The sequence below is a fragment of the Brachyistius frenatus genome, unplaced genomic scaffold, assembly GCF_029030835.1.
Source record: "Brachyistius frenatus isolate BFR_SWC_R1_liver_20210118 unplaced genomic scaffold, ASM2903083v1 Contig_189, whole genome shotgun sequence".
NCBI lineage: Eukaryota > Metazoa > Chordata > Actinopteri > Embiotocidae > Brachyistius > Brachyistius frenatus.
Window position 1 is genome coordinate 603,153 of NW_027210788.1, and position 12,579 is coordinate 615,731.

Consider the following 12,579-nt stretch of genomic DNA (forward strand, 5'->3'; position numbering starts at 1 on the left):
ACACACACACACACACCTGGCACTGGCTAACCAAAGCTAACCAACGCCTGCTTGCACATCTCAGATCCGGACAGCAACTGTCAATAGCCGACGATCCCTCCGGGGGCAAAGCGGAGGTTCATTGCAGCAGTGATCAAACAGCCAACATGAACATCTTTCAGGCTACACTGCATTTGCTTTTTTTCTGTTTGCTAAAGCAAGCTATGCTGCTGTAGGCCCTATCTGACTAAAGCAGGAATAATTTGGCTGAATCTACTTCTGCAGGACAGCAGCATCCCCTCAGGATTCAGAAATAACGGATACCACAAGGGGCAGAAATGCCAAAGTAATGTGAGGTCACATGTGAGACCACAGTCACACTGCAACTTCCTGCAGAAATATATCATCACTGTGGAAATGTATCACCAGTGAAGTTCTGCTGCTGTTTGCATTTGGGCAGAAACGTAACTATCTCTTATTTAAAGTTAAAGGTTATGAAGAAGCCGTAACTGAGCCGGTAAAACAATTCATCACAGCCCGTATACACTAGGCCGCTATTCTGCTCATTAACCTATTTCTCCTGTCAAATGACACGGATCAGATCCGGCAGGCACCACGAGCACCTTCTACATGCATGCATCACGTAACACATGTGAGGTGGAAACGAGAACATGAAACAGCGCGTGCCCTCGCCGGATCACTGCGGTACCCTGCACCCTCATCTCATGCAGGCCGGCTTCTCTGCAAAAGAAGGGCAGGAAAAAAAGGAAAAAAAGAACATGCATCTCGGCTCCTGGCTCTCACACAGGGAAGGACCAAATAAAACGACATCCCGCGGAGAAAGGAGTCATCTTGCCGTCCTTTTATCGGCCTTACCTTTAGCTTCCGTGTCAGTTCTGTGGATCGGTTTTGTCCTCCTCTTATGCCAAGACGTCGTTGGGGTGAATCGATGAGGAGAGCGGTTCATCAATGGAGGAGACTGACGCTCCCGCTTTTATTCCAGCAGGGTCTTCCCTCGATTAGTCCTTATTACACGAGGACGCGGTTTGTCTGGGTAATTACAGCAGCAGCAGCCCGGCCAGTGTGCGCCGTGGTAACGCAACGCCTTGGCGCATTAGAAAGAGCGCTGTGAGCCTGCAGCGGTGACCGCCAGCCGGGAGATGCTGTCGGTGCTGAGGTTGCGAGCCGGTGGAGGGTGATGATGATATCCATAGAGGTCCGCGTTTCCACCTGACACAACCTCTCCTTCCTCCTCCTCCTCCTCCTCCTCTCCGCTGGTGATGCTGGAGAGAAATATCAGCATTAGTGCGGCGAGGAGAGAGAGAGAGAGAGAGAGAGAGAGGGAGACACAGAGGGAGACAGGGAGGGAGACAGAGAGGGAGACAGGGAGGGAGACAGAGAGGGAGACAGGGACAGTTTCAACATGAAGCGGTCACAGGCCGTTTCACAGCAGCAGACGCTGCTAAAGGGCACTTCAAAATAATGCTGTTATATTTATGAATAATAGAAAGAAAAAGAAATGCTGTGTTTAAAATGCGTTACATTTGAAATGTTTCTCATCACTGATAGTTTATTTTACACGCAGTTAGTCCCAAGTTTGAGACAACCTTTTCTATTTCTATTTATAAGTTACTAAGGATTTAAAGTTGCATCATAATCCTTGAACATCACATAATACAATGTCATGTTGTAGTTTTAGTTGGCACATGTGCTCCATGCTTAAAATGGAGAAGAACAACTAAAGAAAGTGGCTGTAGGCTACTCCCCTTACTCACATGTTTGTAATGTGTATCAGTAATAAATTATGAATTTAAACACTAGTTAACCAAGTATAAAAGGGCCATCCACATCTGTTATTAGAGTAACAAGACAAGGTCAAAGCCTGGTATATGACTGTGTATGAAATGCTTGAATGGATTTTTATTTGAAGAAATCCCTGCATTAATTTCTCCTATAAACTCCAGCATGAATTAGAAACAGTCGACAGGTGACTTGTTTTATCTGACTACATATTTTATAGGAACATCCTTACCATTGTAACCTGAGTCAAATGAACATAAAACACATTTTAAGTGCCAACGACACTAGAATGTAAAAAAAAAAATTGTCGTTCATATCAATTCACAAAAAGCCTTTTGGCAATATTTTGTCATTTTTATTTTTCATGGCAGTGTTTTTATTTTTAATTTTTAAATTGTACAAAAAGAAAATGGTCAAACATTGTAGGCTTTGTTCAATGTGTAACTACTGTAGATCTACTTATATTAAAGGCTCCAAGATGTTCTGGGATTAAACTGAATGGTTTCTCTGACGCCAACGCTTCTAAAAGTCTAAATGTTGGTGAATATTTGTGTACGCTGGAGTTAGAGGTTGCAGTGAGCCAAATATTAGTAGATAATAAGATTGGTGGTGCAGTGTTTAGCACTGTTGCCTCTCAACAAGAAGGTTTTGTGTTCAAGCCCCCCCTCCCCCTTTGTCATGCCTTTAAAAAAAAAAAATCATAGTATAGCTTGTCATCCAAATTATGAAAAAAAAAAAAAAAAAAAAAGTCATACTATAGCAAAAAGTGACCCAGAAGTAATTTTTGGGTCACTTTATGGACCACAGTATGACTTTTCTTCTTTTTTTTTAAATCACATTTTGGACGGCATGCTACTGTTTGACTTTTGGGTCACTTTTTGGCCACCACGCCGCGGGCACACCGATCGACGAAAACGAATTCTTTTAATAACTTTTTAATCCACACATGTTAAGAGTGCACAGACTAAATTTCAAGTCTGTCCAACAAAATCCGTAGGAGGAGTTCGTTAAAATACAACACACGCAAATCGCCAAAAATAGCGACTAAATTAAAAATGGCGGACTTCCTGTTGAGTTGAGGTCATGACACCAGGAGACTTTTTTGTACATCTCGGTGTGATACACATGTCCACCGGATTTTTCTCTACAGTCCTTTATAGTTCTCTGCCCCCATTTCTACTTCTATGAAAGAGTGAAGGCAGAATCTCATATCCTGATTAAAAAAACAAAACACTTCAGTAGAACCTCGTTACAAATTGACAAACGTGGACACGACTGGAGATTGACATGATGATTGAGATGATCACTATAATGAACGTAACAGTACCACTATGCTTTACATGAGCCTGCACCGCCAGCTGCAGGGCTCCTTTAACTCTCCAGGTGGGCGGAGTCAGCGCTGCGGAAGCGCTTCTCCTCCGTGTCACCTGAAAGAGGCGTTTACTCCAAATGTCAAAAGTAGCTTTTGCTTCGGACGCATTTTTGCCAGTTGCCGATGCCGTGTCGTGGATCTCACCTGATGCAAACAATGTCGGACTCCATTAAAAACGTCGCGATATTTGGAGCCACGGGAATGACCGGGCTGGCGACCCTGCTGCAAGCGGTGGCTGCAGGTGAGATGTGGAGCAGATCAGTCCTCGGTGCCTTTTACTGGTCGAACTGTTCTCACTGGGTCCCAGCAGTAATTTAACCCACGTTGGTTTTGTGTGCAGGAGCCAGTTTTGAGAGGCTTTGATTAAAAGTTTTCTTCCGTCTGTTACCACCGACGCACAGCGTGACGGTCTTTTTACCCAATATAGAGGTCACTATGTTTACAGTCGTCAAATAGTTTAAGCAAATGACAGAAATGTTTCAGAATAAATTAAAAAGTTACACGGCTATCATAAATGGACATTTTCGTGGTGTGTAAATGTCTTTTCATGCTGTGCTGTAGTTAAAGATTATAGCATATCCATATATACATTTGGTCAAACTGTCATCACGTTTTGATTTGGTCAATATGGAAAGTTGACTGACTTGAATTTACACATTGAGATTGGAGAAAATTAATTGTAATTGAATTTTTATCAAAACATCTTCATTTATATCACATATTCACTCTGGTATGATAAACCATCCACATCTGCTGTCATTTAAAAAAAAATTTTTTTATTGCACTTCCTTAAAGCATACTATAGACTATATTTACACACACACACACACACACACACACTCGCATAAAATCATGATGTTGGGCTTCATCAGCATTTTAATTTCATTTCCTCCTGATCACAAGGCAGAAAAAGAAAAGAAAACTGTTGAGTCACGTTTGACGTTACTGGTCAGCATTTTGCCGAGTCACAGCAGTTTGTGTGACACAACTGATAGCAGAAAGCTGTTCACTATCTCATCTCTACAGTAAGGGTGGGATCTCCGTCATGTAGTTGAAGTTATCAGAAAGGAGCCTCTAGAAACGACTACTTCATTGAAACTGAAGACGTGTTATCCTGTTGAATTTGAATGCCAACCTTGCAGCAGTCACAGCACAATAACCAAACAGGTGACGGTGATGGTTTCAGTATGAGAGTTGCCAACTAGGTGAAATTGCTGGTTGTCAATGTGTCTGATGGAAAAAAAGGATTTGTCCCTTCCTCTTGTTTGCAAGTTTCCTTTGTTTTCTCTCTTATTTGCAAGTGATTCCTTTTGTTTTACTTTCCACATCTAATTGACAACTCCGTGTCCTGACCTACAACCAACTCTGTATTACCATACGAAAGCAGATACAAAGGGAATGGGGGTGACGGTCAACTGTTTGTCAACTGTATAAAAGTTGCCCTGAGGAAGAGGACTGCGAGAAGAAGAGGACTGAGGAGAGTAGAGCCTGGCTGGGGCGAGGACTGTTGGGGAGCACTGCTGGGGGAGCACTGCTGGGGGGAGCACTGCTGATGGGGGGAGCACTGGGGGAGCACTGTTGGGGGGAGCACTGCTGGGGGGAGCACTGTTGGGGAGCACTGGTGGGGGGAGCACTGCTGGGGGGAGCACTGCTGGGGGGAGCACTGCTGGACACGTCTCTTTGAGGGTGCATGTAGTTGCTCCTTCTTGCAAGAATAAAATGTCCGATGTGTTTGATTTTGAACCAAGCCTCTTGAGTAATTTTTCCAACAGTGTCACCAAGATAAAATCCCCATTCATCTCTGTAGCGATTTAATAAAAGTGACCGTTGATCTCCCACCACTTCTTCCACTGGAAAAATGTCATGAAATCCTGAAAAAAATTTAAGAAATATGAACTCATGAAGTATAACCACAGAGATGCACATTACCTGAAATGGCACAACACTTCATTCTCATTAAAACTGTATTTTTTATTTTAATTTTTTTTAAACATGGAACTATTTCATGTTCAGGATGTTAATGACGGTGGATCGGTTTCATTTCCGAGTTTCTTCCCTCAGGATACAGCGTGACGGTGCTGGTGCGTGACCCTGCCAAGCTGCCCGCGGATCACAAGGCGTCCAGAGTGGTGGTGGGAGATGTACAGAATAAAGAGGCCGTGAAGAAGACCATGGAGGGCCAGGATGCTGTTATCATCATCCTAGGAACCAGGAACGACCTCAGTAAGGCGCCATAGTTTCAAGAATGACACAATGAAGCAAACATTATAAAAACATTTTTTTTAAAAAGACATAAAAATGAAGGTCTTGTTCAGGCAAAGAAAAATAAAATAGCATTACATTGACTGAAATTACCATTTAGTAACTAGATTTATTATTTTATTGGTCAGGATTTTTGCATTCTTGGCTCCTTTTGATTTTTCTGTGTTGTTGCAGCTCTTTATACCAACCAATTACTGCATGTTCCTTTTTTAAAAAAAATTATTTGCTTTAGTTGTACAGACTTTGTACAGAGTTTAATGTCCTTGCGTAACTATTGATGTTCAGATTGTAGTTTTTAGTGCTGTAATGATGCATAACTTTCACTAGAGGTCGCAGTAAGACTTATATAACATACAGTATAACACCGAGATGTCATTGTGACCTGACCAACTGAAAGATCTCAGAGTACTGAAGAGGTTCATTGGATTCATGATGTTGTTAAAGAACATGTACATGAATTATTGAATTTATTGTAAAACAGCAATAAGAGACCTGCATTCAATATTTCCCTTCAACAACAAAACACTTTCCTTCAGTTTTAAGTTATTGATAGCGTGGAAGAAGTCTTTTAATGTTGTAGGTCCTCTGAATACTTTACTTACAAACAATGAATGCATTAAAGTTTTAATAATATTTTTTCCAAGTACACATTATAAAATAGCTCTCTAAAGTAAAGTAAAGCAAATGTATAGTGACACCCAGTGGAAATGTGCCAGCGCAGCCAAATTATACTGGAATACAGTTTTGCAGTGTTTATTGACACATGGCCTCAGCATGATCTCTGGTCTGATTGGTCTCATCAGGCCCAACCACCATGATGTCTGAAGGCACCAAGAACATTGTGGAAACCATGAAGGCACGAGGGATTCGCAAAGTGGTCGGCTGCATGTCAGGTAGGACGCTCTGATAAAAAGGATGATAAAGTGGTCACAGTTTGTGTTATGTGGCCGGTGTGGATAAAGACAAAAGACCTGGATATCTTTTTTTTTTTTTTTTCAGTCCATTTCAAGGCTCTGATGAGCAGAGATGGATTTGGATTTTAATCTCTGATACCAACAGAGATTAACACTGATACCAACACTTGATAATGAAAGCCAATTAAAGTCAAATATGTGGATACAGATTTTATTTGTATGACAAACATCTATGCAAAGGAGACAGCCGGACTGTCCACAACGGAGGAATGACCCAAATGCACAAAGAGAGCAACTAAAGAACTGTACTCACGTTGGTTGGAGAAGCAAAACTCAAAGTCCAGGCAAACACAAAGAAAACAGGATTAGTCCAAAACACGCAGGTATGGGCGTGCCGAGGTGGCAACGCTGACTCCCTGACTTAACAATCCAGCAATGGGTTACTGGAAACAGGGAGTGTATATCGGCCTACACATACCATCTGGGTGCAGCTGGGGCTGATTAGGGAACTGAGAGCAGGTGAGTTGGGTGTGGCTGAAAAGGGGGCTGAGCACAGGGAGAAACAGCCTGGGGACCTCTGGTGGGGGAACACGGGGAATGACACGTATGGAAACACAAGGGGACATAAATGAGAGTAGAGAAGGACAAAGACAGACAAGAGAACCTCTGGTCGGTAGGGAGAGTGAGACGAGGAACAAAAACTAGGAGAATCAGGACAAAACTATGACATGGATAAGGTGTTTCTTTTTCTTCTCTGCTCATTCAAGTAATTGCCACATGCATACATTTTCTCTCCCACCCACCTCCCTCCTCCTCTCCACTCCTTCCCATCATCATCCAACTCAGCCTTCCTTCTGTGGGATCGCTCCAAAGTCCCGCCCCGTCTGGTTCCCGTGACGGAGGACCACGACAGGATGTACACGGTGCTGAAGACGTCGGGGCTGGACTACGTGGCCGTCATGCCGCCTCACATCGGCGGTCAGTGGGAAACGGACAACCGACAGCTTTGGTTGTCATTTGACATGAATTCAGGGTTCAACTTTTTTAACATCTGCATTGAGTTTTGTTGTGAAGTTTTGATAAAGATAAAAGATTATGTCTTAAAATATGTAAAATATTACTTGAATTTGGTCCAAAGTAAAGTTAAAAATAACATTAAAAGGCACGACCGGCCAGTGAAGTTATCAAATCTGATTTTTGGAGGTCCTTTACTTCATAACACCACACTGGAAAAAAAATACTGAATCAAAAAACTATTTTCAAGTTTAGTAAATGTTCAGTCAATGATTATGTTTTGATGGTAGTTTTGAAAATTTAATTATTCAGTATTTATCCAACTTAAATCTACAATTTCCTGCTTCATTAATTTTCCTGAGATTTGTCCTTTTTCTGTTAACTGCAGACAGTTAGAGCTCCTGCGTGTTTTTTTAAATTTTGTGTTTGAGTTATCGTTTCTGTCTTGCTCTCTGTAGGTGACCTCCCTCTGACGGAGCGCTACACGGTGACAGAGAACATGCTAAAAGGAAGAGCCATCTCCAAACACGACCTGGGACATTTCTTTGTCAAGTGTCTGTCCACCTCGGAGTGGGACGGCAAGAGTGTTGGAGTGTCAGGAGAGTACAAATAGTCCTGAAGGACACCGTGCTGACGGGTGGACATGTCTTCCTGTGACTGGTCGGCCTTCTTTATTTCAACCAAAACACACAGAAGAGAAAATATTGAGCAATAAGTGAAGTAGAGATTTTTGGGGGGATTTAAACTATTAGTGTTATTTTTTTGATAAACCGCGAACACTTCTTTATTTTCAGTTTCATGATTATGATGGATCAGTTTCTGCTTTGTGTTCTTGCATTTTTTTTATACAAATTTTCATTTTTATGATCAGCTGTCCATTGGAGACATTTTAACAGCTCGTTATAGCTTTTTACATCACTTGTGTTTTTTCACACAAACAGTCTTGCTTCCTGTCATTGAACATTACTTCACCTGATGCTTCTTCTTACTATTCTGATCCCCAATCTATTTGTATGGCCTTCAAAAATAAAAGACTTTATTGTACAAAAGGTTGTGCTGGAAGAGTAAATTGTCATGCGCATTGCAGCTGCAGGCTTTTTGTTTTTAGTGAAGCCACAACAACAATAGGTTTTTCAGATATTAACTTACATTACATGAATGCTTTACCAAACAAAAAGAAACAATGGCTAATAAAGCCGGTCAGGGTAAAAACTACAGCCAGATATTTGACCAGATAGTAAACCTGTAGTCCACCGTGATTCTCACTTCTAATTAAATTGCACTGTCAGCCTATTTACTTCTATAATCTGTAATTTAAAAAAAAAAAATTGTTAGTGCCCTCTGTGAAATAAATAGAAAAACTACATTTAAAAGACCCCCAAAGAAATGGCAAAACATTTCTTCAAATCTTTAGTTGCTCTGAATCAGATAAAGTACGGTAGGGTGTGGGCTATTTTAAGAAGTTTCGTTTCATGTGTCCTAGTGTGAGTCTGTCATGTGAAAAGGACAATCAGTCCATCAGATGAGTCGCATGTGTTGCTGTTGTCCAAACTCAATCACGCTCACCGAGGCGAGCAAGCAGAAGTCTGTTGTTTCTGCCTTTCAAAATAAAAGCCGGATGCGTAGAGGTCATGTCTGAGTGCATCCTTTTACACTCACTACTTTTACACATTTTACAAAACATAGCAGTTCCAGCCGTTGTCCGCATTTCTCTTAAAGACGGTGTCCTTTGAAAATAACCAAATTAAGTGTAAGTGCGCAGGCTAATTAAAAACTGTCAGAGGGAATTATATTATATTGAAAGGAATTACAGGAATTTGATTCATATTTTGTTAACTTTACACTTTTTCTCTGCCGTCCAATGCGCAAGCCGAGGAGGAGCCACAGCTGTTTTTTCAAAGTTGACTTACTGGTACTTCATATGGGCTAAAAGTCGGCAATTATAACTATAACTGTGGCCATAAGCTTTGACATGTTGGTGGTTTACGACAGTAGAAGTTGAGCTCACTGTTTGGCTCCGTGGCGGCTGCGTCTTTCAGGTAACTGTCTCCTCTGCATTTGATCACCTTGTCCGTGGACGTGTTCATGTATGGGATGAAACTCTGTAGTCTTTTCTTTTTTTTTGGTCTTCTTCTCTTTCGATGTCATTCTGAAATGCGAAGCCTTTTTTTTGGTGTCTTATATTGTTTTGATTTATTGATCCGATCCATTCTCCCCCAGAAGTCTAATGTTAAACTGGACTGGGAAAAAAAAAAGAAAAAGAAGAAGCTGATCACCTCACTCTGTAATGTTTGTGTTTTACACGCGCTTTTTGTATTAAAATAACCAACATGCAGAAAGGAGTACCTCTTTCGCCGGTGATGTAATCGTTTAGGAATTAGTGCATTGCAAATTACATAATAACAAACTCGACCATCCGGTCCGGCGGCAATTAATTGGGGTCAGGAGTGACTTTTATACGTCTTTTATACCCTACGTATGTGGGTTTGTGATCATAAAATGATGTTTGCTCTGTAAATGGTTCAGCGTGTATTTAATGCGCTTTTGTGATGGAGGGGAGAAAAAAAAAAAAAATACTCTGCTGGAATGCGGCGTCGCATAAACTACATTACCCACAATGCATCGGCGCGCCGATGCTCCACCCCCTTAACTGTAAACGCTTTGGGGGAGAATCTCAAATCACGGGCGGGAGAAGATGGAGTCGGACGGTTAGCGGAGCCGGAGCTCACGTAACGGAGAAACTTAACGGAAACAACCGGGTCCGGGACGCCGACTTGCTTCTTGAATAAATAAATTAAAAAAAAAACGTTTATGAAAATAAAACGGAAAGGAAGCGCGATAAGGAAACGTTCAACCAGCAGCGACGGTGACGAGTCGACGGGAAGTGATTCAACAGGTCGGGGTTTTTCTTTTTTCGTTTTTTTTGTTGTTGCTTACTTTCAAAATGTCTGAAGTTTACCTCGATGGATTAAAACTGCGACGCTGATTTTCCTCTTTCTTTTTTCAATCACGTGAATTAACGTGAGTAGTCTTACGTTGATTTAGTCGGGGGAGAAAGTTTTTTTCGTTTTTCGTTTTCCCTCCAGGACGACGACCCCCATCCTGCTTCAGAAGCAGCTCCTCGTCCTGAACCTTCACCGGAACTTGAGTTTACATTTAACCGGATAATCGCCGTTAACTAATTTACAGTCTTTGACTTCATCTTTGAACATGTTAACGTTTTTTAAAAGTATTTAGTTCACCTAAACACTGAAGAGTCACTTTTTTTTTTTTTTTTTTTTCCACAATTCACCATCTTTTTTTTCTTCATTATATTTTATTTATTGAATCATTTATTGTTCAATAATAATTTCTTACTGTCTTTCCTGATTATGAGTAATGGCAATTGTTCACCACAATTTATCAAACCTGCAATTTAAAAAAACGTTTTTTTTTTTTTTTTACTAGGTGACTTCCTGTTTTATCATTAAATATATACATATATATATATATATATATATATGTATATTATTCCATTCTTCATATGTATGAGAGTTTTTAAAATCTATGACAACCTTCATTCAAAAACTGAGAAACTGATCTTTTTTTTTTTTTTAAACATTTATCTGTTTAAATTGTATTTTTCTTTCTCCTCCTGCCTTCACAGTTTAAAGATGATCATGAAGGGGCAGAAGCGTAAACTCCCGCCGGAGGACGAGGACATGGAGGTGTTGGACAGGTGCTGTCCCACCTGGGAGAGCCAGCGGCAGTTTGTGTTCTCCGTTTCCATGAGCAAGTATCAGCGCAGCCAGGAGCTACCTGAACCCAGCCTGCGGCGGTCCGTCCTCATCGCCAACACGCTGCGGCAGGTCGCCCTGGAGGCCCGTCGGGTGCCGACCGAAGACGGGGAGGACGGGGACGTGTCCCGCAGTCCTCGCAGCTCGACGGTCGACGCCGGCCAATTAGCGTACGCCGACTGCCCGATGTTTTCCTCAAATGACTTGTCAAATTGCGCCGCAAGCAGGTCTCCGGCGAGCTGCCACTCAAGCGAGTCAAATGTCCCGATGAGCGGCGAAGACGAAGATTGGGGGTCGATGTCCACGGATACTGATTTCTCTCTTTCGGTCGCCATCGCCTCCATCCTGAATGAACTTGACTCGACCATGGACGGGAGCCCTCAGGCAGCTCCGCGGCCGCCCCTCAGGTCCTTGGAGAACCTGTCGGGGCCCTCGGAGGGGCAAAAACAGGGAGTCCGAGGCTACGGCGTCAGCTGGGAGGAGCAGGAGGAGTTACGGGCGCGGGACAACAGCGTGGAGGTGATGAGGTCCAGCTACCTCGGCGATCTCACCGTAGAGGATCTGTTCCAGGACATAGACACGTCCCTGCTGGAAATGGACATGGGAGTGCTTGGGCTCAGAAGCAGTGGCGGCGGATACCCAGCTGGGGAGGACCTCCTTCGGTACCTGCCACCTCTCTCCTCCTCTTCCTCCTCCCTCTCGCTCAACCCGAGTCCGAAGTGCCTGCCCTCGTTCTCCTCCTTCAGCCAGCTGCCTTCCTCCTGCTCGCCGTCTCTCTCTTTGCCAACGTCCTCCTCCTTCGGCGGTGTCAATCATGCGCGAGACGGATTTGAGCTGGAGCATCTGATGGAGATCCTGGTGGAGTCCTGAGAACTCCACCCGAACACCGTTCCCCGAGTTAGTGGACATAAAACGAAATTCACGAGACAAATCGCTGGACTGTCAAACACGTTGTCTCTCACCTTTTGTTTACAAAAAAAAAAAAAAAAAAGGTGCATTATGGGATTTAGAAAGCAGTGAGAATGTTCTAGAAATGTAGAAACGGTTGATGTCGAAGACAGAAAGTGTTTTTCAAGCAGGAGTAGCTGTGATGAGGCGGGAAGAAAAAAGAGGAAGTGAAGTCACAATTAAAACTGGGCAGCAACGGTTTATTGAGGAAAGTTTTCAGGTTATTAATTATCAAGTGTGACGCAAAACTGGCATTTAGCATCATGTCAGATAGATCACGGCATCGTGGGGGAGGGGAGGTGGGGGGTGGAGTAAGAAAAGGGAAAAAAGAGGAAGTGAGTCATACACGTGGGGGGGAGGGGAGGGGAGGGGGGACACTCTCTAAACCACAAGTGAGATGTGATAAAGTGATAATGTGACCTGGCTGATGCTGGAAGGAGGACGGCTGAAACACTAAAACTACCGAAGGTCACAAATCTTCTGATGAAATCCTTTAACCTCATATTTAAGGTCG

At 42.7% G+C, this 12,579-nt stretch overlaps 3 protein-coding genes across 5 annotated transcripts in view; 2 read left to right on the forward strand and 1 right to left on the reverse strand.

Annotated features, from left to right (window-relative positions):
* LOC138632603 (spectrin beta chain, non-erythrocytic 4) overlaps positions 1-1,250 on the reverse strand; it is a 69,830-nt gene extending 68,580 nt beyond the window's left edge. The window contains exon 1 of one of the 2 annotated variants that reach the window (XM_069718304.1): positions 856-1,250. The gene's annotated coding sequence lies outside the window, so the exon portion shown is untranslated. The remainder of the gene's footprint in view (positions 1-855) is intronic. The other variant, XM_069718305.1, reaches the window with a different exon arrangement.
* Positions 1,251-3,207: 1,957 nt separating this feature from the next.
* On the forward strand, positions 3,208-8,970 carry blvrb (biliverdin reductase B). The gene is made up of 5 exons (XM_069718260.1): positions 3,208-3,392; positions 5,213-5,374; positions 6,217-6,306; positions 7,174-7,305; positions 7,800-8,970. The coding sequence occupies exons 1-5, from the start codon at positions 3,275-3,277 to the stop codon at positions 7,952-7,954; spliced, it is 657 nt and encodes a 218-aa protein (XP_069574361.1). The 5' UTR covers positions 3,208-3,274; the 3' UTR covers positions 7,955-8,970.
* A 314-nt stretch (positions 8,971-9,284) lies between these two features.
* sertad3 (SERTA domain containing 3) lies at positions 9,285-12,350 on the forward strand. Of its 2 annotated transcripts, none has more exons than XM_069718256.1 (2): positions 9,285-9,380; positions 10,988-12,350. In XM_069718256.1, the coding sequence occupies exon 2, from the start codon at positions 10,995-10,997 to the stop codon at positions 11,985-11,987; it is 993 nt and encodes a 330-aa protein (XP_069574357.1). In that variant the 5' UTR covers positions 9,285-9,380; positions 10,988-10,994; the 3' UTR covers positions 11,988-12,350. The 2 variants fall into 2 exon arrangements, with proteins under 2 accessions (XP_069574357.1, XP_069574358.1); XM_069718257.1 differs by lacking the exon at positions 9,285-9,380 and adding an exon at positions 9,986-10,237.
* The last annotated feature ends 229 nt before the right edge of the window (positions 12,351-12,579 follow it).